Source organism: Aspergillus pseudoviridinutans (genome assembly GCF_018340605.1).
Source record: "Aspergillus pseudoviridinutans IFM 55266 DNA, scaffold_1, whole genome shotgun sequence".
Classification (NCBI taxonomy): Eukaryota; Fungi; Ascomycota; class Eurotiomycetes; order Eurotiales; family Aspergillaceae; genus Aspergillus; species Aspergillus pseudoviridinutans.
This window is the reverse complement of record NW_025091281.1, coordinates 4,617,311-4,645,246: the sequence shown is the minus strand read 5'-3', so window position 1 is coordinate 4,645,246 and position 27,936 is coordinate 4,617,311. Positions and strand designations below refer to the sequence as shown.

The following is a 27,936-nucleotide window of genomic DNA, read 5'->3' as shown; positions in this document are numbered from 1 at the left end:
GTTAAAAGAACTCTTTAGTCCATCCCAAGCCAACTATATGGCCACTGGTGACCCCTAAGATTATTCTACACTACCTGTGCACAGCCATTCTCCCTATCCAATTGGACTCACAACCTGTCAAAAGGATAAAATAGTGAGCTTTCATAAAAACTTTTAGAGCAATCTATGCTTAAGCCTTTCGACTCTAGTCACTCTACTATACTTAAGTATAGGAATAATTGATAATCTAAGCTTAGTCCAGATCTTCTGCTAGTACTACAGTCCCTTCCTTTAAATTAATAAAATTACAGAACAACGCCCAGGTAGAAAGATTACCAATAATATAATGTTCATAGAGTTGAAATAAGGTGCCTTTTAGTTGTATTGATCTGATGTTTGGTGATATAAGAATCACTAAACAATTATCTCCACCACTGCTCCTACCGTACATAATCCCTAATGTTTCATGTAAGCGCCATTCTATTCCTAGTTCAACTTGTCATATAGATTTTTGTAAATAATGAATAATCCTCTTTGCAAAAACTGTCATCCTACGGAGATTACTCTCACCCCAACTGTAATATGTTTGTAAACAACAAGAAAGTGTTCCCAGCTTCGAGCCGCACCGGCCACCAAATCCCATAGACCAAACCCTCTTATTCAGGCAGCAACTGTCTTGTCTCACCACGTTCCCCCCTCATGAGGATAGGTGTATCTCTTCTCCACCTTCCTATCCTTGCAATCCATATACTCAACTACTTTCTGGTCGACCAACTGCCTTAGATCCAGACTCTGTTCATGCAGCTGGTCCTGGTCAATGGTGAGCGCATTGACACTCACATACCCTGTCTTGTGCTCCTGGTACAGAGCCGGATCCATCCTCCACACAGACAGCCCATCACTCCCTTCAAATCTCTTCGGCGAAATCGCCTTGTCAACCAGGTCCCTGTCGATCTCATCCTTCATCCACGGCCCTGCGGTCGCGAAGCACCGCACTCCGCATTTAGGACAAAAGAACCACTGCACGCGACCGCTGCCACAGCGATAGTCACCCATCGATTCCAGGTCAGACGGAGATAAGACGAAAAATTGATTCGCTGCGTCCGGGAGGCGCATATGAAAGTAACCCATTTTCTGGCAGGTCGTGCAGTTGCATTTGTAGAATCGCGCCCCCGATAGCGTCGATTGGTGGGGGTCAAGCGCCTTGGCTGGTGGCAGGGGAATTACTGCCACATATTGAATGAACCCGCAGTGGCAGGAGCCACTGTATGGGAGGGCAGACTGTGATGAGGTGGACATATTCTGTTCTAAGTGGACGTTTGGGATTTATGGGGCGCGGCATCCTTTATATGCATCGGTCAAATTAGTGCTTATGTATTGCTGCCTGGTCTAAACTCGTTAGGGCGATTGTGCAGAGCAGAGATGTAGAAGGCATGTACTTGGTCGCTGGTACCGCAATATATTTGAGTCATATCTCGATGGGCATGTTCTTATTCCCGATCACTTACTCCAAACATGCCTGGGGAGCTGGTTTCCGTAAATGGAGTTTTAATTCCCTGTAATAATCTAATATCCTTAAACAATCCTATTACTCATTTCCATTCTCAGTCACCTCCTTATATTTCTTTCCATGACTACCTCCAGCGCCTCACTGTGCATGCCACACTCTCTCCTCTGATCCTCCTTAGTGTGGTGTACTATATTAACAAACTCAGCGCTCTCTTTCCGGTATTTACTTTACTAATTTTGACTATCTACAGGTAGCTTATCACTAGTACTGTTGTTGCCAGCAAGGGTCTTAGCAATACTTCCTAGTTAAATAAAATCTACACCTGTACGGGTGTTATTACAGTTGCTGAGCTGGCGATCCTTTAGCTAGAAACACTTGAGTGAGTGTGCTAGAAGATTATACCACAGCCAGGTTTACTGAGGGTTATTACTATAGTTTAATTAGAAGATCGCTGGCGATTAATTGGAGAGGAAAGGAACGTCTGCGTAGCAAGGTCTTGCAATGAAAGATCCTTCAGTCAGTTAGCTCTCTGTACCAGAAAGGTTAGTGCACCTGCAGAGGCATACACAGGATATACATCAGCTTCGTATCTGGGCTTTTTTTTCCTCGCGCCACTTAAAAGTCCGAAGTATTGCCGGTCCAATGGCTTTGATTATGGGTAACACGGTATTTCACACGCCCCAGGGATTCAGGCCGTCTTTTTTACTGGAGGCCCTATTTTGAGCGAGGGGTGCGTACGAGAGAGTTTGCGAAGGCTGAGACGGGGTTGGTTGAAGGAAATGACCGGGGGAACTTAAAGGAGGGTTCACTTGGTGTTTAGGATGAGTTTGAGTTCTTCTTCTCGATGGATTGATACTGCCGTTGTTATTGTCGGATGATGTTTCTCCCTTTTAGGAGCCTACCTAGATATTTAACTGGGCAATCGTCTGCTGCAGTTATCAACCGCTCAGGCATTGGATTTCCATTCATGTCAATGACAACGACAGTGCAAGACAAGCTATTACAATGGCGATATACCATCCTCAAACTCAAAGATAATCACCCGACCCGACCCATGTGCAAGAGCAATGACCTGATCTCGGACTAGATGTGCCCGTAGTCGGTATTCCAACGGTAGCCGAAGGAGTCTTCTACCATTCCACGTAATCCAGGAGATATCAGAATCCAGGCCGTATCCAACCCGTTTCGCATTCGCAATTAGGGCCTGTGCCGGAGTCTGGTTCAATGCAATTGCAATGCGGGCAAAGCTAGTGCAGAGATTTGAACCGTCTTCGCTAAATCTCAAGGATGAAGGCGTCGATTCAACGTCAATGGTGGCTTGCAGAACCGCAGTTTCTACATTATATACCATGATTCTACCATCGTACAAGCCACAGGCCAGGTAACGCCCGTCATGAGAGAATGCAACTGACGAGCTTATTCCGTTGCTGTATAGCTTGTCTTGTAGCTCGCCTGTCTCTGCGTTCCATATGCTGACACCTCGCGCAGAGGTGCCTGATGCAAGTAACAGCCCGTTTTGAGACCAGGCAACCGCAAGCGGCGAGTAGGTCTCTATGGTTCTCTCCAGAATCCMGTTATGTAGGTTCCAGATCCGTATCGTATTGTCATAAGAAGATGCAGATGCAACTCTCCTTCCATCAGGCGAGAATACCGCCACCTCTATAGGGCCGGAGTGGCCAGTAAAAACATGCATTGTATCGCCCGTTTGGGTATCCCAAATTCTAATCGTCGAATCACCAGACCCAGATGCTATGATCTTTCCATCGGGAGAAAACTCCACGCAGCCGATGGAGGATGTATGTCCTTTTAGTGTGCGCACTAGCAGCCCTGTTGCTCGGTCCCATAGGCCAACCGCACAGTCCCACGACCCAGTTGCTAGCCACTTTGCACAAGGCGACGCGGTGACTGGCCCAACCGGCGACGTATGGCCTGCCAGGGTCCCCTGCGATACGTTAATCTCAGTATCCCATATACGCACTGTCGCTTTGGAGGCAAGCGCAAGCCTGCGACCGTCACCAGAGAAAGCTACGGACTGTACGCTTTCGCCTGCCTCCATTGTTTGAAGCAGTGACCATGACCCAGTTCCAACGTTCCATATTTGAACAATTCCATCCATGAATCCCACAGCCAAGCGCTGCCCGGATGGGGAAAAGACCACAGATGTTGCCTGTGTGGTGCCTTGCTGGAGTGTTTCCTGAAGCTGTCCGTGGTGGGCATCCCATATTTGTAGCGCCTCGCCGGCGCCGGCGGCCACGAATTTCCCGTCAGGAGAGAATGATATAGAGCGGGTGACGCCCAAATCAGGCGTCAGTATGTGCCTCAGAGCTCCTGTGTTCGCGTCCCACGTTCGAATTGTACCATCATACCCACAAGACGCAACTTGGGAATGTCCCGAAACCGCAACACATGTCACCGGGCGGGTATGGCCTTCAAGGATTTGGTGGAGTTTTCCGGTCTGCACATCCCATATGCGTACTGAGTTGTCGTATGAGCCAGAAATCAACATTTTGTCGTCATGGGAGAATGCCACCGATGACACGAGGCCTCCATGGCCCTCCAAGGTCTTTATTACCTGCCCTGTCTGATGGCTCCAGACGAAGATCTCGTCCCACGAACCGGAGGCTAGTAAAGTGCCATCGCGCGAGAAAGCTACCGAGTCTACAGATTCTTTATGGCCGTTCAAAACCCGTTGAACTGCCTTTGTGTTTGTGTTCCATATCTGGATTGTTGAATCACCTGAACCCGATGCCACGACTCGCCCATCTGGAGAGAATGCGATGGACGTCGGCTGGACTACATCCCCGTTTAGTATATGAACGTGCAACTTCCAATCTGAATCCATAAGTGGAGCCTTTCTGATCCACGAGGGTGCTTGGTCTTCAAACAGGGCCTTGACTTGACTTGACGAAGGGCTGAGGACCAAAGCGGAAATGTACACCTGTAGTGGTGCGTTCCCGATGACATACTGAAAATAATCGACAAAATGCTTTGCATCCGTAACGATTGAGAGAAGCTGAGCGGTGTCATGTGGTATTTCCTGTGCGGAATTAATCTTTGTGTCCCTGCTATACCAAGTCACAAGAACTGCAACTTACTGCAAGACACTGTTCCAATTTTGTTAGCATATCCACTGCACTTGTTATACTCCTTAGCAGGCTTAGAGCCTCCAGCCAATGCAGGAGATGTTTCTGGAAAAATGCACTGACTGCGCCATTATCGCATAGTCCCAAGCTCTGTTGAGTATATGCGTCAAGCTCACAGAGATGATCGATCCAATAGGTACATGCGTATCGAACGTATCGAAGCGGATCTGGAACAGGAGTTTCAATCTCTTCCGCAGCGCAGCCGGGGTCACGCAAATCCCAAATATCCCGACACAATGTATTCGACATGTCCTCCAACGCGCGGGAAACAATGTCTGAGTGGATGACTGCGTCGCAATTTGGGAATATCACCTTGTATCCATGAGTAGTGAGGTAATCTTTGGCTGATTGATGGACAAAATAGATCATTTCTTTGCGGACAACTAGAAAGTTGCCACACAATCCAACAATCTCCTCTAGAGATGCTTGATCTTCAGCAAGTTCTGGCTCAAGTCCAACCAGAAGACCGAGCTCGGTCAGATGTAGTGGCCGCAGGGCAAGTGTAATAGACCCAAGGATACGTCGGCAATAATCAAATGTCTCCGGTGATTCTGTTTTTAGGTGATGCATTTCCCCCATCATTCGTTGATATAAAGGCTCCAAACCTGAGGGAAACGATTTCAGCACAGACGACGTCTTCCAGAGAAGTGTTTTCCGTAGCTGCTGGCAGACCAGAGCCACCCAGAGAAATGTGCCGTCCGCATGAAGTTGGAGATAATCTTTTACTTCTTGATGGAGCTTCGGACTGTATCTTTTCCGCTGCGTAAGTTCTGTTATCTCGTAGTCAATATAAGCTCTCACCGCAGTCTCTACATTCTCCAGCGCGTTTTCATCGAGGTCTAGCTCGGTGCAGCAGCCGCTGACGCCTAGGAGACTCCTAATCTCGTCTCTGGGTCGACTAGATACAAGACACCGCAGCCGTGACGACGAGGCATATTCTGTAATGAGCATAAGTAATGGTTGCAAATCCGTCTCGCACTCGTCCAATGCGTCAATGATAATATAGACCCTGGGCAGGTTTGGGTGATTGAGCATTCTGGACAAAATTCTCGACAACGCAAAGAATGCATTGGTGTCTTCAAACAGCAACCGTCCCCGGCTGTCGTAGTCTGAGCGGATATACGGTATAAGAGCTCGTTCTTGTAAAGCAAGTTGATAGACGAGACCTCGGAGTATAGCTGTCACGCTGTTGAGCTTCGGGTCGGTATTCTGGCAGAGAAAGAAGGACACTAGGCTGGTGTCCTGTGCCGTTCGCAGCATGTCCTGGATAATGCCAATCAAAAGCATCGTCTTGCCCTTTCCCGGCCCGCCTTTGATCCAATACAGGCCAGATCCATCTCCGTCTTTCCAGTCGATAAAATCCTGACGCTCAAGAATCCAAGCACACGAGCCCTCAAGTAGCCCGCCCTTGGTTTGTTCAATACGTGCGATGTCATCTCTGGGATCTGTCAGACAAAGGTCCTTAAGCAACCTGTTGTCCTCCTCCTTGTCCTTCATCTCCTTCTGCAGCTTGGTCTGATTCTGAAGTGCTTGCTCGAGGTTGGAGAGAAGTTCCGTCTCTTGATTGTGAGCAAAACTGACCAGCTGCTCCAGATGGGATTTTATCTGTTGGGTAGTGTAATCGGCAGAATCCTGCTGAATGGATTTTTCAGCGGTTTGAATTGCCTTTAAGTTGCTGTCCCAGTCATTGAGCTTGATCATATCCTGGAGGTAGTTAACAACGCGATTCCGATAGAGAGAACAGACAGTCTTCATGAGGTACGATAGGAGGAGCTTGTAGAGATCGATCAATCGGCCCTCCAACTTGGAACGCAGGCCTGCAGACAAGCCCCCATCCACTGTGTTCTCCCTGAGCAGTAGTTGCGACAGCTCACAATACCAGTCCATCCGCGCAGCAACATAACTGATTCCCCCACGATTCGCGATAGTTTCCGTAGTCGGGTTAACAAGTATCTATTCGGTGGATTAGCGAATACTCCCCAGAGAGGATGCCACCTAGAGATACAGAAAACTGACCTGTAAAGCAAAGGAAACCCCTACCCAGGCAAGGGCTGCTTGGGGAACTGGCTGCAGCGCCGCCCCAATAGTATTATTCAAAGCAAGAATGCCCTGCATTGCTTTCCCAGTACCCAACTTCACCTTGTCTCCTCGTTCTAACTTCTTCGTGCCGACTCGGACGAGTTCTTCCATCTGTAACTGCCTCTTCCGAGGATCGCTTTGTTCAATCTTATTGCTTTCGGCGTCCGCAGAGGATGGATCATCGAGTTCACGAGACAGTATCCTCTCGTAGGCGTCGACCAGCTCCTTTTCCTCAACTTTCAGGCCATTGTAAGCCGCGTTCCACAAGTTCTCAGCTATATCGTGGGTCATTTCTTTGCTCCCAGAAGTAGAGGCCGTTGCAACAGCAGCGGGACTAGCATTTTGAAGAAGGTCATCGATGGTTTTGTGGGTTGTTGTTTTGGCATTAGCCGGAGGCGCCTCAGCTGAAACATCACCCTTCTTCTTGGAACCCTTATGCCTTAAGCGGGAGAAGAAGGACGAAGACGAGTGAGAAGGCATGACGGTGCAGATGCTCGTAGACAAAGAAGAAAAGTTATATCTGCCGTGAGCATTAAACTTTGATGCTTTCCCCGACGATCAATGTGACAGGCAATCGAGGCCCATATAATCCCGATCAGCGCTAAAAAGTGGGGTAATTCAATTGGCAGCCTGAAGGTCAGCGTATGAGGAAAAAAGCAAACATACTTTTGGAGGTAATTAGTGTCCAGCCGCACAAATTTGGCCATTTTAACCTGTAGTTGGTTATGGCTGGTTTTGTGCGCGGGATAGGTATATTTCGCTTTTATCTATATATCTTTCCTATCCTCATCACCCATGCGACTAAACGGCCTCATCCAAGGGGGAATTGAAACGTAAGGAGCTTGAGCTGCAGCAGAGTTTACAATCACTGGGGATTGCAGGAAGAACAATGGAGCGTGATAGAGAACATTGTCACAGACCAGCGCCCTGACCCGCGTGTATACTACTTTTCGGAATTCCTCCGTCCGCTCAGCTAGCTACTAATCTCCACAATTTCTCGTTAGGAAGTGCAATGCAGACTAGTCAGCGATCCGCATTGGTTGCCTACGCGAGGCCCGGAGTCGTAGTTATTCTGCTGAAGGTTGAGGTCGCTTGCGGTTAGAAGGAGGTTCAGGGGCCTCCAGCTCGCCTCCAAAAGATCTAAGAATTCCGCTAGCTAGAGATTTTAAGCAATTCATTCTGTCGCTTTCCAGGTTTCCGATCGCCAGTTCCTATTGTTGTATTACTTCATTGAACCCAGTTTGGTTATTGCTAGTCCTCTGAGCTCGTGGTGTATCAAATATACTGCTAGGGCAAGGTCCAGCGACTGAAAAAGTCCATGATCATGGGAGTCGCGTTTAGATAAGTCCCATTGAGATTGTCACAATTCGGATCTGTGCTAGGCCAAGCATGACCCAGTCCCTCAATCCAATAATGAGTCACAGTTCCCAAGTCTGTTCCCGAGCCGTACTGATATTCCAAGACACTACCATTGTAAAGGCTTGTTGTTTGATTCTGCTCCCCAAGTCCGTCCCTGCTTGCCCAATCCTGAATAAAATGCGGTAAAGAAGGTAGACACTCTCCTCGTCTACTACCTCCATTGTATGGTATTACCGGATCAGCCGAACCGTGGAACTCAATGATCGGGATTACATCCCGTCCAGGGCTACATTCGATTGGCACGGTTTCAGGATTGCAGTCGGCCGGGGCTACATCCTGGTAGAAAGCTCCTGAAACAGGGGCAAATGCTGCAATACGTTTAGAGGCTTTTGCATCACAGGCTAGGAGGTTTGTGAAGCCCCCGCCATTTGATTTACCAGTAGCATAGACGCGTGATGAATCGATGCAGTATCTGTCCTCGAAGTGGTCGAGCATTGTCAGAGTAAATCCCACGTCGTCGACTCCGTGAGAATCTGGATCTCCTTGCCATTGATTCTGTATGTGTTCATAGATTAATAACCACATCTTAATAAGTAGGGAGAGTTCAAGACACGTACATCGATCCCCTGGGGGTAGACTGCAATAGCATCAGGATTCCATGCTACATTACTGAACTGCGAAAGCTGCTCCTGGTATTCAGCGTTTTTGTCTCTCGCGTGGAAAGAGAAGATGAGCGGGATTGCTCTATTCTCATCATAGCTGCACGGAATGTGGATGATATAGTCCCGGAGACCATCCGTTGTGTTGATGTGCGTCTTATAGCTTCCTCCAGGAAGGAAATGCTCAGGCAGTGGCTTTCCGCAGCCAGAGTTGGTGGGCGTACCCAGACTGACGATGTATTGTAAGATACCAAAAGGTGCCTTCATTGCCAAAGATTGCAAAAGGGAAATAGATGTCTTTAACACAGTCAGGATTGTTGAGGTTTTCATCCAGAGAAGGGCGGAGGGCGGTTATGTACCTTGCGTAACTGTCCACTGTAGGCTGTTTATGGAATGTGGACCTGTTGTACAGGATATTTGGACGCGTGGAGAAGACAGTTACGCCTGTCTATCAATGCAACATTGCTCACTAACACCCAGCCAATCAGGGCGCTACAATGGGGCCTCATGTAGCATTAGACCCCGGAGTGCATTTTCATTTTGGGAAATTTGGATCTTCAGCTAGAGATGGTGTTAGCTAGGGTGCATAACTGGGAGACATGCATGATGCTTACGCTTTACTCTGTACATATATGCCTTCTGCTCACTATATTAACATGGTGCATGTAACGCAGCGGATATGGTTTGGGTTATATTTTTACCTTTCACCATTCCAGTGTATGATATCACCTGTTACAACGGCCTCATAATGTCTGTAGTCTTGCTGTAAGGTCTATGAAGGTGCAAGGGAGCATTCTTAGTCTCTTTATCCTAGTATAGGATTGGCTTAACTGGCCTACTTATCAGTAAGAGAATAAGTTAATCTTAGCGTATGACAGAATTAGATGGGATATTGTTCGATGGCCACTAAAGCTCCCTTGATGTGCTCACTAGGTTATTATGGCCGGACCACCGGAGTCTTATTAGTAACTTGCATTAGCGCAACCCGTACAGCGGACTATTTGTACAAAAGGAGCTCTTGGATTTTACTGTTCACCCACAGATCACCCACGCTCACTCGTGCAGATGGATAGCATCACTCAGCTCACCCTCACTCATCCACACTCACCCTGAGGTTGAGCGTCTCTCACCCCTAAAGCAGCAGGCCATGTAGGGCCCATATAACTTCTGGCCGCGTTGATAATACTGGCTTAAGTAGGGCTGAGCGGACGGGAAGCCTGTTCTCCACTTCCTGTGGTCGTATGTGCTAGAGACGTGCAAAAATAGAGTTATGTCTGAAGTGACTAGAATGAGCAGAGGTATAAGGTATATTTCGTACACTCCAGAATAGCAGCTAGTGGCAGAAGCGTACCCTTGCTTATGGAATAAGTTGAGCAATTAGTACTCAATGTATACGTTAGACAGGGTTGCCGTTATATCCAGTGATCATTCCTCGATGCCAACAAAGCGTCGAAGATCCCAATTATTCATTGCTTAGATTTTCCTCCCCAGCCCGAAGTCATAGGCCTACGTAATCCATTGAAGTATTTTAGGACAAGTTGCCCTGACTGCTGATCTCTGGGATCTCCGTAGTCAATAAGGCGAAGGAGAGTCATAAGCGATTGACGAGAAAGAGATGGTTGACTCAAAATTACGAGGTCAAATCGGCAAAGGGACGCTGAGTCTATGCCCAAGGAGAACTAGTATGGTATGGTCCTATCCGCAGTATGGGGACGAATCCCACCCAATGTCATGATGCTCATAACTTTGAATTCGATATAGCTGGCTACACATTCTCATATTTTGCAAACACAGTCTTTTCCACCTCGGCAAACTCACGCATGATAGTCTCTTCCCGTTTCTCAGAGCGTGGAGTGATCTTGCACGGATATGGTTTTGCGGTAATCAAAAAGCCTTCAGAATACGCTGTGACAGGGTTGATATCAGTCTCAATGGGCTCGCCAGACTTGTCGACAGCCTTCTCGAATTTGAAGGCCCACAGAAGCTTGCAGATCCCCAAGAAGATATTTCGCTCTCCTAGGTGTATTCCCGGGCATAAACGGCGCCCATTTCCGAACGAATAGTGATCGCGATTCTTATAGTCGGCGGAATTTGCATACTCAGAGGCCAGCATGTTGTAGCCTGCATAATGGTCTGGATCGAACACGTCGGGATTTGGGTAACGTTGTTCGTCATGGTGGATATCCCAGGCGCTTGTGAAGATGGCGGCTCCCCTGGGGAGAAGCTTGCCGTCAACCCACTGGTCTGAGACAGTTAGCAAGATGAATAATCGTAACGTTCAGAAAATTAAACAGTTAAGCTCCTACCTTCAGTAAGTACGTGAGGTACTCCCAGGCCGCCGACCGATCGCCACCGTTGTGCTTCCTTGACAACCTGAGTTACGTACGGTAAAGCTGCGAAATCAGACCAGGTGGGAGTACGACTTTCATCCACCACGCGGTCGATTTCCTCCTGGGCCTTTTTCTGGACCTCAGGAAAATGGACCAAGGCATGGATGCACGAATTGATTACCGAAGAAGAAGTATCTGATCCGCCTTCCATCGCTACACCGCCCAAGAAGTAGAGCTGGTGATCACTGAGCCCGAGTTTCTCATTCTGATCGAGAACCTTATCCATGAAGCACTTCAGACTGCCGTTGGTCTGTCGACGGCGCATTACATGTCGCAGCATGTCACCGTAGAGACTTTCCATTTCTCTCTTGACGACCTGAATTCGGGACCACCAGTTGCCGAAAAACCGTTCCGGGATGAACTTGAGAAAAGGGAAGACGTCTACCGGTGGGGTGGCTCCAATTTCTAAGATCGAGGACCAGTGTTCCATGAGCTCATAGAGTCGCTGCATGTGGGGCGTATCAAATGAAGGCGTTCGCACCCCATAGACTGCACGAAAAGGCAAGGAGCAAGTCAGCAAGACATAACTGCCACACCCTATTTATCTGGATCCTACTCACGGAGACTCATGATGATGCTATTGCTATATCTCTTGGGATGTAACATATGCTCTTTCGGAAAGTGAATGAAGTCGCGTAGCATCTGGATTGCTTCGGCATTCTGCGTGTGGATGTGCTCCTTGTCACACTTGGACGCCATAAACTCCTGGTGCAACAATTTCCGAAACGTCCGCCATGGCGCGCCAGCATCCATAATCAACAGATGGTCACCACCTGTAATGGTGCGGGCAACAAATGATTGCGGTCGATTGCTGGATATTGCGCTGTTCTTGTCCAATACCTCTTTGATAATCCGTCGATCATTGAGTACAATAATCGTGCTTGACCCGACCTTGAGAGAAAACATGCCACCATACTTTCTGGCCATTTCAATGAACCTGGTAAGGGTGTCAGTTAGATCTCAATGACTCTGTGGTTGCGAGATTGCACTAGACTTGAGGATCTCGGTTCTTACGTAAAGTGTGCTCCCTTGCGGGGAATCAGATGGGCATTGCCAATGATGGGCAGTGTTGGTGGCCCTACCAAGGAGTTTCATTCAAATCAGCCTTTGTTCTTCATACTGCCGTCAACGTTAGCAGACAGTGCCCTTACCAGGTGGGAGGTTCCTCTCCCTATGGCCGACGAAGAGCAATACGTAGAGGACATAAATGACGGCAAGTATAACCGTCAGAGAGAGAATAGGTAGCGACATAGTGTAGTTGATATGCGAGAGAATCGTGTAGAGTGCATAAGGGATTCCTTCATGGTATTGCTTGCTTAGGTCAATACCAGCTTTTTTAAAGACGTTCTCTACCTTGCCTCAAGATAAAGTTCCGGACCAGCTACTATAAGAAACATCTCCCCACAGTTTTGGGACAAGGCCCGGCTGTCACAATCCGGAGCCGTCCCCCGTTTGGGGATTGTCACCGCTCGCAGTTCGATCAGGCCACGGGCAGTAGCGGCGACCTGCCTGAGAAGGAAGTACCATCCCCATTAACTTTGAGGATGGTGGCTGCATGCAGGACGGTCAGACGTGTAGAAAAGGTCTGGACAGTAAAAAAAACCAGTATCATGGTGAATTTAGGGTGTCTTTACATTCTGAGAGACATAGAGCATTCTACTGCCATGAACACCTGCATTTTCGAATAGTTAGGCAAAGGCGGGCATTATAAGCTGCCCACGTGTGGATTTTATAAATTAACTCTTCCTGTGTAGGATAAATCTTCTTATGCAGCATAGCTACCACGGGGACCATCCCCCTGGCTACCCAATGGCAGCTGCTTGTGTCGACTGATTCATCTCAAAAGTTACATAAACCTGTATGGTACCAGAGCAGCTCTGTCGCCGCAGCTTCGTTCAGTGAACTCCCTAAGTGGCTTGAGACCGGGATATAAAGCTACTTCAGTAGAGTCATGGCTGAGCTTATTGGCTAAGTCCAGTTATGCTGAAAATAGCGGCGGGGATTAACCACAGCTGGTTGATGATGTGGGGACGGGCAATTGCCCGTTGTGGTCCCAGCCCGGCGTTTCGCCACTTACACGGAGGTTAAAGCTTAATGCAATGATATGGTTATTACCGTTCGACAAATCATGGTTAAGCTCATTTACGTTGCTCTCCCCAACTTGGTTACCTATTTAAATACAAGTCATCGTGAGTGCACCGAAGACGACTTTAAAAGTGGAAAAAGGATTGTGTTCAACCGCTCCTACATCATGGTGCGAGGTGACTCATGGAGATTTATAGCGGCAAAAATGGCTAATAACGATAAAAAGGGCTCCGTCGCAGAAGACAACAGCAGGCCAACTCTTGCTCAAGCCCCTGTGCTTGTGGTAGGCGCTGGTCCCATCGGCCTGGTGACTGCATACCACCTGGCGAGGCGTGGAATCCGCACCGTCCTTGTCGAAAGGAATTATGAAACCACCAGATGGCCCAAAATGGACATTACGAATGCGCGCTCGATGGAGCTTTTGGCTCGTCTCGGCTTAGCTGAAAAGCTCAGGGAACAAGGTGGGTATTTCCGTCTCTCAGCGCTGGCTCGTTCCTAAAATTGGCGGGGTCTGTTAGGCGTGCCTCAGCAATTCTCTCTGAAGTGTCTGTTCAGTACAGGAATCTCCGATGGGGGGGAAGTTATTGCCAAATGGGTGAGCTATCTATCTATCTATCTCTGCCGTGCAAAGGGAAGAAGAAAAGGACAACAACAGGAACTGAAGCCTTTTAGGATCTCCCCTCGCCGAAAAATATGTGGCAACAAATCCATGAGAAGAATGACGGAACGATGCCCAGTCAGGCTTATTTGCGTTGCTCGCAGAGCATATTCGAGGCCTGGCTCAAACCTATTGTGGAAGCAGAGCCTTTGGTGGAGTGCTTTTCAGGTATCAAATTCAATTCCTTGAAAGAATTTGATGATCGGGTAGAATCTACCGTCACAAACATAGATTCCGGGGTTGAATACATCATTTCCAGCCAGTATGTAATCGGATGCGATGGGGCAGGAAGTCGGGTGAGAAAGTCCGCTGGGATTGAGCTCACTGGTACTCCAATGTACGTGCTTGTTCACCCGCATCTTCGCCTGCTCTCCACAGACTGTTGATACGAATTCGCATTATAGCTCGGTGCCGACGCTGCTAGTACACTTCAAGTCCAAGGCCCTGGACGTCCTCCATCGACAGGGACAGTTCTGGCACTTATTTCTGTCTCAGGGTGCGGTTGTCATTAATCAGGACGAAAAGGATACATGGACGGTGCACATCCCCTTGGCATCGGAAGCAGACGCAAACGATCTCAACCCTGAAGAGATGGTATATGCCGCGCTTGGAGATGCTGGACCCCCACAAAAGTTCAAAATCGACCAGATCCTTGTCACTAGCACGTGGAGGGCCAATCTATCGGTTGCGAACMAATATCGGTCAAGGGGCAAAAGGGTGTTTCTTGCAGGAGATTCAGGTAATATCCCCCTTGAGAAGCCAAAAGCTGCTTTAATTATTATGACTCACGCGGACCAGCCCATCAGAATATTCCGTTCGGGGGATATGGTATGAACACGGGAGTGGGAGATGCATATGATATCGGCTGGAAGCTAGCAATGTTTCTCAACTCTCAAGGGGGTGAAGCCTTGCTAGACTCGTACGAGATTGAGCGCCGCCCTGTTGCCATTCGAAATGTCGCCATGTCCCGCAGCAATGCGGAGGTCCATTTGGACTACGTTACTTGGGTCCGCCAGGGTACTCCGGGTCTCGTTCGAACTAATGCGCTAGACGGAAGGGAACTTCGTGAGCGTATTAGGGCACATGTTCTAGCGAACGACGGGGAAAACAAGTCTCTTGGTATCGAGATGGGATATCGAAACGTTATGTCTCCTGTTATCGTCTATGACAGCAGACCAGAGAAGGAGCCAGAATGGACTCAGCGACATTACCATCCTTCAACGTGGCCGGGCGCCCGGGCGCCCCACGTCTTCCTCAACGACGGTGTAACCGCAGTCTACGATCTGTTGGGCCCTGACTATACTCTGGTAGATTTCACGGCTGATGGTCTGTACGCAAAGAAGTTTGCTACCATCGCGACTGAGCTCAAGGTACCGCTACGTACGGTTCATCTTCCGGGCGAAGCTCATGTCCGACAGATCTGGGAGCGGGACGCAGTTCTGCTAAGGCCAGATTTGCACGTTTCCTGGCGCGGGGACTGGGAGGAACCTCCAGAAAGAACTGCAATTGAAGATATCCTTCGGATCAGCGCTGGGAAACAGATCAGTTGACTTGCTAGTCCTCCTTGTCCATATGTTTTGAGCAAGGATCACTGTGGTTGAACGGCAATCAAGTGAGAGACGGTTCATCTTATACGCTGTTTGCGTTTGCTGAGCTTTTAAGATCAATTTTATGGGCTTTTCTTTTCTTTTTCTTTTTCCTTTTTCCTTTTTCTTTTTTTCTTTTTTCTTTTTTTCCCTCCCTCCCCCTCTTTCTAGTATACTAATCTTTCCCTTCTGACCCCCCTGTAAAAGAAAAAAGAAGAAAAAAACGAGTGAATTTTCGATTAAATAGCGAGGCTCTACGAGGGTTCCAAATAGTCGTATTAATCAGTTGGGAGGAGGTAAAACAGCTTATGAGAACTGTATATATCTAGAGCTTGCGCTGAAGGAGCATATGACCATCCTGTTGCGGGTTGTGGTGATGGTTTGTCTTACTGAAATCACGTAGGAACCAGCATTCATGAAGTGGGACCGGTCAATTACCACGTCTAGTATCGTTCCACATCACTCTTCAGAGATTAAAGAGTTATCCTAGTTAAACGACCGGACGCTTCCAAGCCACAAACCTGATTGGGGCATATTATTGCCTACGGGTCAAGGAGTACAGCTGGAGAATTGGGATTCTGTGATTATTCAGCTCTGGCGTTCTGCTTTTGATTTTGCAATCAATTCTCCGTTTCGAGTTCCTCTCTTCATTTTTCCTTGCAACCGTTCCTGTGACGTCCTGCCACCAAGACTCTTTTTCTATAATGTCAGATACAGCAGTGTCCAAACCAATCAGGGTGACTCTTGCTCAGACTTGACGATGATAGAGCTATTTGAATCCAGAGTTGATGGCAAGGGTATGTGTACGACTTTCTGCAATCCCTTCCAACATGATGCCATATCCCAGGATGACCACAAAATCCGGTCAATAGGCTGGTTCTGGAGGAAGTTAGAAAGTTGCCAGAGAGCCAAGTCCCTTCAAGAACCTATGACCAACCTGTGTAGCAATCTCGGCATCTTCTGAGGTAAACGCTATCAGGCGATCAACGTCCGTCGGATTTCCAAGTATGCCGTCCAGCTATTGATTTACTGCATCTTTGTCCCAACTCCCAGCAGATGGGCGAAGGAAAGGAAAGGCACGAACAATCTCGCAGATCAAATAAGAGCTGGAACGGGCACTTGGATCTGCTAAGCTTTTCCCTTCTTCCACTTCAATGCTTAAGCGACAATCTAGATCCTTACATCGGAATGAGGCAGCACAGACTGAGATTACAATACTTCGCTTACGTATAGACTACCACAGTAATCTCGTGCTTTGAGGTGGCTGGGTTGGGTGCCGTCCTGAGTTGATCACTCACAGTAATAGCTAGAGGTCAGTACCTGGCATCTTCAGCAACTCCAGGCCATATATAGTACAGGACTATCTCTGTGTTACTGATGCTTGCGATGCACTGTGATGTCTCTATAGGACTTTCTTTAATTTGGCTTTACCAAAAAATGCCCTCCATATATCTGCCTTGTGCACTTGCTGCAAACCAAGTCGAGCGTCAAAACTCAGCGCTGTCGGTCATCTCACATAACAATTCCCGATCTTCCAGATACACTTCAAGCTCATCAAAGCGCAGCGCAGTTGTAACTGGCGGCCTTATCGTTAAAGCTCACCTCTCTGAGATCCTTGTAACCCGGATAGTAGATTTGAAGCTCACGGCCACGGCAGTTCTCTTGCCTAAATATAAATAAAAAAGATCAGTAGCTGCATCTAATAGGCACATTTGCTACGGGGTGAAGGACGCTCACGTGTACAAAGTGCACCAGTTACCAGGATCAGCTCCGGCGGCAGAGACTCCCTCATGCCGGCCTGGGGGAAAAGTCTGCCATATGTTTGCTGTGTGAGAACACGTTAGGTCATGTCTTTCGCCAATCCTTGCTGCTGGTTGAGGTAGACCTACTGCACTCTCCCCAAGGTGTGGTGTAATGGATGCAAGTTCCCCGGAATCCTGCTTCTGAGCATAAATATAGTCCTGCATTCCCCGTTGCCTCGACTTTCCCGTCTTCTTCGACGGAGACAAATGCCAAGGTATAGTGGCTCCCGACCACAATCTGATCAATGACCGGCCTCGCTGCGATGGAGAGAGCGAGTGAAGTGAAAAGAGAGATCTGGAAAATAGAGCGCATTTTGCTTGATTATACTAACGTCTCGTCCAGGAGTTGTTTTCTGTCTTTCTCTGAACTATTGATATCTTCTACCATTCAGGCCTGGTTGACTCGCTTCAGGAGAAATCCCCATAGTCTATCGTGGGCTTAAAAGGAGAACTGGTCTACTTAAGCACAGTTGCCAGCCTTCACTGAATGGGTGCTAAATGACCAGTCATTCTTGGCATGACGCTGAGTGCGCTGTCCTTGCAGTGAAGGATGACGCCTTATGCAATACCACAATCCGCACCAAATAGAAGCTGTCCATAGTCATTTTACTTGGTCATATTGCATGATGTTCATGAACATGGCAAAACTTGCCGATGGAAGTCCTTGAATAAAAAATTAAGGAATCCATGTAAAATCCGTTCCAAATGTATTTACTCTGCATGGTGGTTTTTGCAATAACATGGCTCTTACATCCCAGTTCTACAGTATAATAAATAGTAGTGATTTCACTTACCCTAACCCATCATCAAAGCAATATGCTGGCTACAACAACTGTATTCTCCAAGTACATACATGCAGAATCTTCCATTTCCTGGAAAATATACTTAAACCTTCATCAACGCCTGTCATGGCTTAATTGCCTCTCGCATTATTAGGCTGCGAAACCATTATAATGCCCAGGCGAAGTCCAGCACGGTCTTGGCTGTTTTGGTCCGCGAGACAGTATCTAGATTACCTTTCTTACTATTATTTCAAGCATCCCAGCAGACTTATAAGACAAGGCTGTACCACTTTAAGGCCTTGGCCAATTTTCATGTAAGCCGCTTGTGAGGCACAAAGGACTCGGCCGAAACCTAAGATCCAGATTCATCCTACATATCAACAGATTGGAGTCAGATGACTTGGTCCAATGGGTTCACGAGACAGGAAAAGTTGGATTACGTTAACACCGTGATCGATTTACTTGAAATGCATGCATTTGCTGATGCAGTGGTTGGTGTTCCCGGTGAGGGATTAAATGTCGAGCAACGCAAAAGACTCACAATCGGTGTTGAACTGGCTGCAAGGCCCCAACTTCTGTAAGTTGTGACCTCGGGCAAATTACTGACAAGGCGCGTTGCGTGACAGCTGTTTCCTTGACGAGCCTACTTCTGGTCTGGATAGTCAGACGTCATGGTCTATTATCTCTTTGATGAGGAAGCTCACACAAAGTGGTCAGGCCATTCTTTGTACTATTCACCAGCCCTCTGCTATGTTGTTTCAGCGTTTCTACCGCTTGCTTCTACTTGCCAAAGGTGGAAAGACAGTCTATTTTGGTGACATCGGTGACGACGCACGAACCCTGTTGAATTACTTCGCTCGCAACGGCGCCCCACCGTGTCCTAAAGGAGCAAATCCCGCGGAGTATATGTTAAATGTTATTACTGGGTCATTTGATTCTGCGTCAAACCTGAACTGGCCGGAAATTTGGAACAACAGTCCCGAACAAAAAGCTGTGCAGGATCATCTCCAAGACCTGAAACAAGGCATATCTGTGTCCAGTGCAGTGCCCAATTACTCAACAGGTAGTGGGGAATTTGCGGCAGTTTTTAGCGAACAACTCTGGCAAGTTACGAAGCGTTTGTTCCAGCAGTACTGGCGAAATCCCGGGTATATATACTCGAAAGCCGTGCTGACTGTTGGAGCGGTATGTTCTTTAGCTGAGGCAAAGCAGCACCTCCTGTTGACTCTGCTAATATTTTCCTCCAGGCACTGTTTATTGGATTTTCATTCCTTAGAGCTCAATCTACCCAACAAGGCCTTCAGAACCAGCTGTTTGGTGTCTTTATCTTCCTTGCAGTCGCTTTGCAAATGGTCACGCAAATCATTCCGGTCTTTGTTACGCAGCGTACATTGTACGAAGCGCGTGAGAGACCTTCCAAAACATACAGCTGGAAGGCATTCATGTTGGCAAATATATTTGTCGAGCTCGCTTGGAACTCAGTAAGCTGCCTATTTCACATGGAACGAGTTGAACCCACTGTCTGACAAACACAATTCTCCCACCAGATAATGGGTATTTTCTGCTTCTTATGTTGGTATTACCCCATCGGACTCTGGCATAACGAATAGCCAACCGGTCAGGTGCACTCTCGAGGAACACTAGCATGCTTATTTATCTGGGTGTGCATGTTGTGGTCCAGCAGCCTCGCGCATTTACTCATCGCAGGGCTTGAGACTGCAGATGCCGCTTCTGGCCTTGCGACGATCATATTTGAGCTCCTCTTGCTATTTTGCGGGTATGTGGTTCTTGAGTCTGCCCTTGAATACCTAGTTCGATGTTAACATGATCCTCAGAGTCATTACCACTCATCAAGCCCTTCCTGGTTTCTGGATCTTCATGTACCGAATTAATCCCTTGACGTACCTCATCAGCGGCCTACTGTCAACCTCCCTAGCCAATGCACCAATGACGTGCGCATCAAACGAGTACCAGGTTTTCAATGCCCCAGAGAACCTGACGTGTGGAGAGTACATGAAAGGGTTTACATCCTTGGCAGGTGGGTACTTGGTTGATGAGGAAGCTCGGACGTGCCAGTACTGCCCATTTACAAGCACAAATGTGTTTCTGCATCATTACGACGCGGACTTTGAATCGCGGTGGAGGAACTTTGGAATTCTCTGGGCCTTTGTCACATTTAACATCATTTCCGCAGTGGTGCTCTACTGGGCGACGAGGGTACCGAAGAACTGGAAGAAGAAATAGTGTAATAATAGATTTAGACTACGTGATAGAGAGTAATCATAATTCTTATGAAGGGATGTACGAAATTGCGGTATTGTAGCAGAAAGCGCATGTTGTGCCACCATAGCACTATTTAATCTGCTCTTTTAAGCAAACGTTAGCTTCTTTTTGGCAGGAACACCTGCAAGACCACTAACCCTCAGCACCATGTAAAGATACCTCTCCATGATGGGATGTCAGGAGTGATGGCTGAATACTTTGAGATACCAAAGCCCTCGGGTATCTGCAGTACTGATTGGCAGCTATTGTTTAGCGTAATCAACAAGGGAGCAGATCATCTTACTGTTTTCCCAGCTCTTGGAACACTAGCAGTGCGGATACCTTGTGACAGTGTTGAAAGGCTTTGGAGCTGCTCTTTCCCTTCAGGTCCTACACTTTGGTATAAGAATGCCCAGGATCTGGCTACACTTACATGTAAATTTGGCCGCACCGTCGGACCTATTTGCGACCATATCGAACTATCATTTAGGGTTTGACGGGTCCGCTGTAGCCTTCGAAACCCATTGAACCGCTCATTTTAGCGTAAGCTCTCTCATTTCTAAACCCTGTATTATAATCAAGCTATATAATGCAAGGGGTCTTTTCAGGACCTGCAGGCCCCAGATAGAAGGGTCTTTTACCACATGTCCTTGCGCATGGGACTTCTCTTATTATACATAAGCAGGAATATGCAGAAGATGTATCATAGCCCTAAGCTTGGTACTCTGCAATAGAATCTCTCAGAATCCTCGTTTGGAGCTTATAGTTAATGGTCTATCTTAGTTACTGACAGTTTTGGCTGTATTCACAGGCACTATTGCAAGAGTTCATCCACAGTATGACTATACGCGCACTCAAGGACTCGCGGACGCAGCCGCCGCTTTTTGCTCGCGTCTCTTCTTCACGTCTTCGGGCCGCACACTCTTCCACTCGGCGCCAAAAGAGACCAAGAATGCCAACCCCGCCAGCGCAATACACCAGATCCATCCGGCCTTGATACCGTTCATGTACGCATGCACCACCGCATCGAGATCCTCCTTGCGAGGGAATGCACGCGATAGTCCCGTGGAACCAGCGGCCAGGACGTCCACGACAGAGATGTTGGGGCTCTCCTTGGTCAGCGTGTTGATAATGACGTTGTTCATGATGTTAGTGGCGGCTGAGACTCCGACTGTGCCGCCGATGAATTGGAAGACTACGACTATTAGAGGGCCATTCCGTAGTGGGGAATGCGAAACGGAGTTGACTCACAAAGAACAGTCGCCAGCGTGATGGACATGTCCACGCGCGGAGTGATTGCCTGGGCCACGATGACATTGAGCTGGATAACGAGTCCGGAGCCGATGGCGGCCAGCACCTGGTAGCCGATGTATTGTCCGGCCGTCGCAGTCGGACCCATGGTGTAGATCAGTCCGGTCCCGACCGTGACGAACATGGCCCCTAGCATGAGGAAGGGCTGATAGAAGCCGACCTTCCCAAGGAGGATTGAACCGACGAAACTAAAGATGGCTGGTTTGGGGGGTGAGGGGTATGTTAGACGCAGGGCATGGAACAAGGCAAGGCGCACTTACAAGTGGTCAGCACGGTGGGCAGCGTGCGAATACCCGACTCGGATGGGGACTGGCCTTGACCGGCCTGGAAAAAGATGGGCAGATTGTAGACCCGCGCGAATCCGGACCCCTGCGCGGTCAGGTTGAATAGAGCGAGGACGAGAATGCTTCGGCGTTTGATGATGCGGGGGACGACCATGGCCCCTTCGCCCTGTTTCCATTCCACCAGGGCAAACAAGATCATGAGGAGTCCGAACCCGACCAGCAACCCGATTGGGACACTGCTGTGCCAGGGATGTTTGACACCACCATCCTCGAGGGCCAGAAGAAGACACACCATACCACCTACAAGGACCACCATCCCTGGAAAGTCGAAAAGAGTGGGGATCTTATCGAATGTGGTGTGTGCCACGCGAGAGTGAGGAGGAGTCTTCAACAGAAGCAGGAGAATAATCGACGCGGCGCCCCCAATGGGCAGGTTGACCCAGAAACACCATCTCCACGTCACATACTGCGTGAAGACTCCACTCAGGATCGGACCGAGCACGGAAGACACACTCCAGACCGCGCTGGTGACGCCAAAGACGGCGTGTAGGTATTTAGGCCTCGTAATAAAGGCAAGGATGGTATAAACACCGCCGGTGACGCCGGCACCACCGACACCCTGGATGGCTCGACCCACAATGAGGGCTGGGCTGTTGGGCGCGAGGGCAGCAATCAGGCTGCCGAGCTCGAAGACGCCCACGGCCGTGAGGAAGGCGGTTTTGAGGGGGAAGAACTTGTAAGCTTTCCCCCAGAATGCCTGAAAGGTGGCCAGACACAAGAAGAACGCAGAGCCGTACCAACCTTCTTGGTCGAGACTGTGGAACCTTTGGGTGATTGTAGGGATCGCAGTGGTGATAATGCTCTGGGAGGTTGGAACGTTGGTTAGTGCCATAAAGTCATTTAACATCAAGGCACTCTCACCATGTCCAAGGCGACAAGAAACATGGCCAGGAGCAATGCAACCGTGAGCACTGCCCCTCGTAGAGGATCCGGATACTTGACAGCAGGAGGACCAGCAGGCGGTGCTTGTGTGGCTTCTGGCTCTTTCTTTCCCGCCACATCGATCGTGTCATCATCGGATGGAGGAATGGCAGTCTCTGTTTCTTGACTGCCAGGGGCATTAGCAGCTGGGACTGCATCCTTTACTTCAGACATGGTTGGATCGTGTCTGCTGCAGTCAATATGGTTTTGACTGTACACGTATTCTTGACTGCAGGCGGAGGAAAGGATTTCTCTATTCACAAGTCTGCCTCCTCGGAGACCGGGAGCTGCCCTTTCTAGTCTTTCTTTTTATTATGACCAGCTGCTCCGGTTACCTATTTGGGCATGTTTGCAATCTTCCGGGGGGAGAAAAACCCCTGTCTCTTGCGACATGTTGCGATTTATCCAAAGCAAAACAAACAGTTGAGAGATACTCACTTCTACTTGATTCGTCAGGGTCTAGGAGGGTCGATTAGTCCAAATGACAACTTGGACCTCGTCTCCAAACGCCAGTGTTTGCATCCGCGGCCATATCTCTCTTGGCAGATTATGATTCGACATTCTGGCAGGGGTCAGATGGAAGAAAGGAGCCGGACTGCAGGGCTCGGCTCCTTTCTCGAACTCCCATTCGTGGGGCTGTCGACGCACGACGCATTTAACCAGTTTGTCCAGTTTGATCGATTTGTTTCATGAGTTCGCATTGCAGATCTTGTTTCCGTTTCTATATCGAGATACTATGGGGCATGGAGTCTCTGTCCAGATATTATACCGCTAGACTAAAGGAGTACATCGTCCGGATACTCTTTTAGTCTAGCGGTATTCGTATTGCTAGAGCTTCTTGGTCCCGAGTCTAAGAAGTCTTAGCTGTCTTGAGTCTCTTTGACGCTGCGATCAGACCCGCAGCTATCTGTCTCCCTGTCATCTTGAATGAGCACGCAATAATCTGTCAGAAACGATGTAACCCAGGACTATTCGTTTAGCTGAAAGGGAAATCGCCTAACGACGTCTATGCGGGATGTGCTGTGTCTCCTCTTAAGTTGAAAGATGGTCTCCTCACACCCTCCTTTGCCAGAAATATTCGTATACATGCCCTGATATTATACACACACTCCCGGAGAAGATCCTGTGGCATGATAGTTGAAGGTTAGAACCTTATCAGGCCCATTCCGCCCCTATTCTGGAACAGCGGGCTAACCAACCTTAACGGAGAAGAGGGGTTACCCCCAGCGCCAAATACGATATCGCAACATCAAATTCTAAATCCACACTTCCAATCATCGCAAAGAGAAGATACGCCTACAAAGCTATACGAAGCCATACGGAGCCAACCCTGCATGTCAGCCACAATGGCGAAATACGTCTTGGTCGCCAATGTATCCTGCAATATACTACCAATAATAAATATGCCAGGTAAGCGCCGCTACTGACAATACAAGATAGCTGTAAATGGTCTCAAGTGATTGCCCGCCTGTCATGTCCGAGGTGAAGTTTCGGTCCTCATGCGACTCGTGTCTCAGCACCAAGGTCAAGTGTAGCCAGACGAGACCAGCATGTGCTAGGTGCACTCAACACGGTCGCCAGTGTGTGTACAGCCAATATCGCAAGATCGGTCGTCCCTCTGCGAAAGCTCTAGGCACGTTGACCGTGCCCAGGGGCCAGCTGCAAGAAGGCGCTGGAAAGCCCGGCCGAAGACTGAAGAAGAGTCAGCAACAGCACAGCCCACAGCTTCCTGTTGAGCACTCGCCAAAAGGCACTGAACCACTTCTGCCGCCGAATGTTTTGAGTGAGTCGCTAGGGAGCAGTGTCAACCCGAGCCATCTCTTGAATGACTTTGGAACTCCCGCGCTAGGGACCGGGGCCAGCTCCGTTCTGGAGGAACTCCATGCTGGCGACAATTCGGCTTCGTCTGCGGGAGATTCTGCTTTGTCCCTCGACCAGAACATGTCCGACTCAGGAATTGGGGCGAGTCTGGCCAACAGCCTTGAGTATGGGATAGGGGAGGTTGACTGGGCTACGCTTCAGGGTATAATTGAAGGATCAGCGTCCCAAGAACTAGACCTTGCGCTGCAAGGGCAGTATTACGGTCCCATAGAGCCCCGTTTCTGGGACAGCCGGCTGTCCCCTGTATGCCTAGACCCTGGTCCCACCGCCCAGATGGAACGTCTTTACTCCCCCCTCACCAGCAACTATTCTCTATTTGCGGGGCATCCCAACGTAGATTCTCCCGGTCGACCGACCTCGGCCTCTCGTCCCTCCCCCTCCCTCTTCGGCGACTCGAATCCGTTCCCCCTCGGTACCCGCTGCACATCCCACTGCCACGGCGGTCTCAGCAGCCAGCTGACCAAGATCTCCGAGATTCAGGCCCTCGGAACCAGCGTGGCCCTAGACGTCCTCCTCAACCTGGACAACCAAGTCAGCCGCGCTCGGGACAAGATCCTCCGCTGCCAGTCCTGTCTCGCGGGAACGGGATGCGCACAGACGCTGCTACTTCTGACGCTCGTGGTCGCCAATGTCCTCAGCCTGTTCGAGAATAGCTGCGGCGGGTCTCCGCAGGACGGCCAGAGCGAGGTCGACAGAGGATCTATACCGAGTGCGGATTCGCCCATGAGCATGAGTCGGGGCTCATCATCGGATGCCAGTGACTCGCGCAACGTGCTCCCGTACACGACGCGGCCGCTGGTGCTTGGGACTGTTCAACTCAATGAATCTGTTAAGCGGGCCTTCTCGCGACATCTGTTGCGGATGTATCTGGACCGGCAGCGTGCCGTGGTGGGACAGCTGGAACAACTGCTGAGGCAGACAGAAGGGAGCAATACCAGCTTCAAGGTGACGGAGGACCTGCTACAGGATGTGCTGGGTCGCGTGGAGCGGTTCATTGGGTTTATGACCCTCACAGCGATGGAGCCACAAGTCTGAGATTGATGATGGGGGCCCGCTGGCATAGAAGTAGAAGAATAAGGGAAATCGTTTTCGTTGAAACATTCTACTCGTCTATCATGTATCTATCATGAAGTCTTCCACGCATGTAAATTGGCCGTGACACTATCCAATAACCGCGTCACTTGGAATAAAAGTGTAACTATCCTCGAATCAGCCTTTCTGAGATTTGCATTATCGCTTCTTTCCATCTGTTGCAAGGCCTTGGTCAAATTCCGTAGGGAGCGACAGATCATATCCAGCGCCAAGTATCTGCTTTCCTCGTCGCTCAGCTCGTGATCCCCCAATGCCATCCTGGAGGGCCTGCACACCACTCCGCTCGGGACCTGTTTATCCTGCACCGATCCATACTGAAGGCCATCAGCAGACCACGGTTTCGGCTGTCCGGAGGTGATAAAGGAGGTTTGTTCAACAGGGGTCGTGTCAGACGACGTGTACGTTGCCACGGCGATGTGGAGGAAGGAGACCAGCTTCTCGTAGATCCGCAGAAGAATGTCCCTAATTTCCGTCGTGGAGGAGACGAGCGAGAGATTGTGTAACGGACATACCTGCGACCGCAGGGCGAAGTCGATTGTCTGCGTGGTTGCGATGACGATGATCTCGAGGCTGATTTCAACCATGTGGTCGATGCGCTGCCAGGCCCTTGTTGCATACTTGAGGCATGAGCATTGTGCTTTTTCCATGGTGTAGTTCATGGCAATGCCTCTCTTTTGCAGGAGTAGCAAAGCATGGCTTTTTTCGATATTTCATCGCCATGGCGCAACTGCAGCGTATGATAACAGAATTGTTTCGCCCCCACTGTTCAAAGATTCTAGATTCTCTTTGTTTCCATGAGGGCAGCAAGGTACATGGTGTCGCACATGGCGCTTCTTCATGTAGTCAGCGCTAGTGGCAGGTTGCAGAGAGATTTAATCTGAACCCTTGCACAAACCTCGTGTTCTATATCACCTTAGCAGTCGCTAAGCGCTGGCTGTGCCGTCCCTACAGCAATGTCCGTCTCTCCTCCGGATAAATATACGGATTTATTCAATTGCTGTACGTGTCCTTTTCAACAACCCGTAGTACTGGAGAGGAAGAAGGACACAATGGTACTTCGCACGAAGCGTTCCCTCGCTTTACCCCAAGGCCTCAGACATCTCTCTCGTTACTAATGGCGGATGAGGCCATGCATGCCACCAAATAATGATCCCTACTTGTGTCAACCCGCACAGTCCCCGTGGGGCCAGAGGGGCCCGCTGTTGGTTAGTTGCAAAATATTATACCACTATAGATGGACACGTAATTCGTAGACTAGGGAGTACATCGTCCAGCACCTTTTTAGTGTAGCGGTATTGGATATTGATAGTGGCTGGCTTACTAGTTGTATTACACGGACTTACGCTTATCAGGGCAATCTTGTCTTGCTCAACCAACCATGAGCGTACAATTGATTGCAAAAAAGCCGGTTGTATGGCCGTAGCAACTAATTACTGCCTGAGGTGTATTCTGATGCTGCGGCGCCGCCAATTCAACCCTTAAACTACCACCTGTCGAGGCTTTTGGCCTGGAGGCTAGGCCTGGTGCAGATCTCATCTCCTCTATTACCTGGGGTATTCTTCCTCACTTGTCCAGGCCTCATCTGGTTGGATTAATGATCAATATTGTTCCACTCTGGGTAGGCTAGGACGTAGCCCTGTATTGACAGACTGCCTCAAAGATCGGGCTCGTTCTTGTAATATTTCACAACAAGCTTGTGTTTCACACTTCAAGAATGATGCTTTGCGTTTTGGCAGGGCAGACGATCCTTCCACGTTTTTGTTGCTCAATAGGACCCGGTGCGTCCATGAGATGCAGGGAATCGACGACCCGAGTGGCTGCAGTGTGTTCCAGACAAACCATTGAATCCGGCGAAGGAAGACGAGCATGGAAGATAACAAGGAGCCGACGGCGAATTAAGTGCCGATGAAGTGCCCGACAAGGGTCAGCGACCATTCTAGCTCGTCATCGTATGGACTTCGGCAGTTCATGGTTTCAATACCTCTCTACACGTGGATAGATTGACCTTGGTACCAGGAATCGAGATGCATGCATGAGAGCGCCAGTCAAGAACGGGTTGGGTCCTACAGCCAAAGATATCTCAGTGACTGATG

General features: G+C 49.0%; 9 protein-coding genes across 9 annotated transcripts; 3 read left to right on the top strand and 6 right to left on the bottom strand.

The window, feature by feature from the left end:
- Window positions 1-660: 660 nt before the first annotated feature.
- Asppvi_001619 (uncharacterized protein) lies at window positions 661-1,278 on the bottom strand (the record flags this gene model as incomplete). Its single annotated transcript, XM_043297913.1, has 1 exon — window positions 661-1,278. One exon carries the CDS (start codon window positions 1,276-1,278, stop codon window positions 661-663), a length of 618 nt encoding a protein of 205 aa, XP_043153848.1.
- Window positions 1,279-2,489: 1,211 nt separating this feature from the next.
- Asppvi_001618 (uncharacterized protein) lies at window positions 2,490-7,191 on the bottom strand (the record flags this gene model as incomplete). Its single annotated transcript, XM_043297912.1, has 3 exons — window positions 2,490-4,526; window positions 4,585-6,585; window positions 6,673-7,191. 3 exons carry the CDS (start codon window positions 7,189-7,191, stop codon window positions 2,490-2,492), a joined length of 4,557 nt encoding a protein of 1,518 aa, XP_043153847.1.
- An 807-nt stretch (window positions 7,192-7,998) lies between these two features.
- Asppvi_001617 (alpha/beta hydrolase family esterase) lies at window positions 7,999-8,996 on the bottom strand (the record flags this gene model as incomplete). The annotated part of the gene is made up of 2 exons (XM_043297911.1): window positions 7,999-8,625; window positions 8,688-8,996. The coding sequence occupies 2 exons, from the start codon at window positions 8,994-8,996 to the stop codon at window positions 7,999-8,001; spliced, it is 936 nt and encodes a 311-aa protein (XP_043153846.1).
- Window positions 8,997-10,494: 1,498 nt separating this feature from the next.
- On the bottom strand, window positions 10,495-12,370 carry Asppvi_001616 (cytochrome P450; the record flags this gene model as incomplete). The annotated part of the gene is made up of 5 exons (XM_043297910.1): window positions 10,495-10,973; window positions 11,036-11,608; window positions 11,680-12,056; window positions 12,134-12,197; window positions 12,271-12,370. 5 exons carry the CDS (start codon window positions 12,368-12,370, stop codon window positions 10,495-10,497), a joined length of 1,593 nt encoding a protein of 530 aa, XP_043153845.1.
- Window positions 12,371-13,409: 1,039 nt separating this feature from the next.
- On the top strand, window positions 13,410-15,412 carry Asppvi_001615 (uncharacterized protein; the record flags this gene model as incomplete). The annotated part of the gene is made up of 5 exons (XM_043297909.1): window positions 13,410-13,665; window positions 13,723-13,799; window positions 13,877-14,199; window positions 14,267-14,601; window positions 14,661-15,412. 5 exons carry the CDS (start codon window positions 13,410-13,412, stop codon window positions 15,410-15,412), a joined length of 1,743 nt encoding a protein of 580 aa, XP_043153844.1.
- A 3,087-nt stretch (window positions 15,413-18,499) lies between these two features.
- Asppvi_001614 (uncharacterized protein) lies at window positions 18,500-20,276 on the top strand (the record flags this gene model as incomplete). Its single annotated transcript, XM_043297908.1, has 5 exons — window positions 18,500-18,609; window positions 18,659-19,217; window positions 19,280-19,513; window positions 19,643-19,809; window positions 19,868-20,276. 5 exons carry the CDS (start codon window positions 18,500-18,502, stop codon window positions 20,274-20,276), a joined length of 1,479 nt encoding a protein of 492 aa, XP_043153843.1.
- An 872-nt stretch (window positions 20,277-21,148) lies between these two features.
- Asppvi_001613 (MDR family MFS transporter) lies at window positions 21,149-23,044 on the bottom strand (the record flags this gene model as incomplete). The annotated part of the gene is made up of 4 exons (XM_043297907.1): window positions 21,149-21,489; window positions 21,546-21,803; window positions 21,866-22,751; window positions 22,811-23,044. The coding sequence occupies 4 exons, from the start codon at window positions 23,042-23,044 to the stop codon at window positions 21,149-21,151; spliced, it is 1,719 nt and encodes a 572-aa protein (XP_043153842.1).
- Window positions 23,045-24,343: 1,299 nt separating this feature from the next.
- Asppvi_001612 (Zn(II)2Cys6 transcription factor domain-containing protein) lies at window positions 24,344-25,786 on the top strand (the record flags this gene model as incomplete). Its single annotated transcript, XM_043297906.1, has 1 exon — window positions 24,344-25,786. The coding sequence occupies one exon, from the start codon at window positions 24,344-24,346 to the stop codon at window positions 25,784-25,786; it is 1,443 nt and encodes a 480-aa protein (XP_043153841.1).
- Window positions 25,787-25,875: 89 nt separating this feature from the next.
- Asppvi_001611 (uncharacterized protein) lies at window positions 25,876-26,490 on the bottom strand (the record flags this gene model as incomplete). Its single annotated transcript, XM_043297905.1, has 1 exon — window positions 25,876-26,490. The coding sequence occupies one exon, from the start codon at window positions 26,488-26,490 to the stop codon at window positions 25,876-25,878; it is 615 nt and encodes a 204-aa protein (XP_043153840.1).
- Window positions 26,491-27,936: the final 1,446 nt, after the last annotated feature.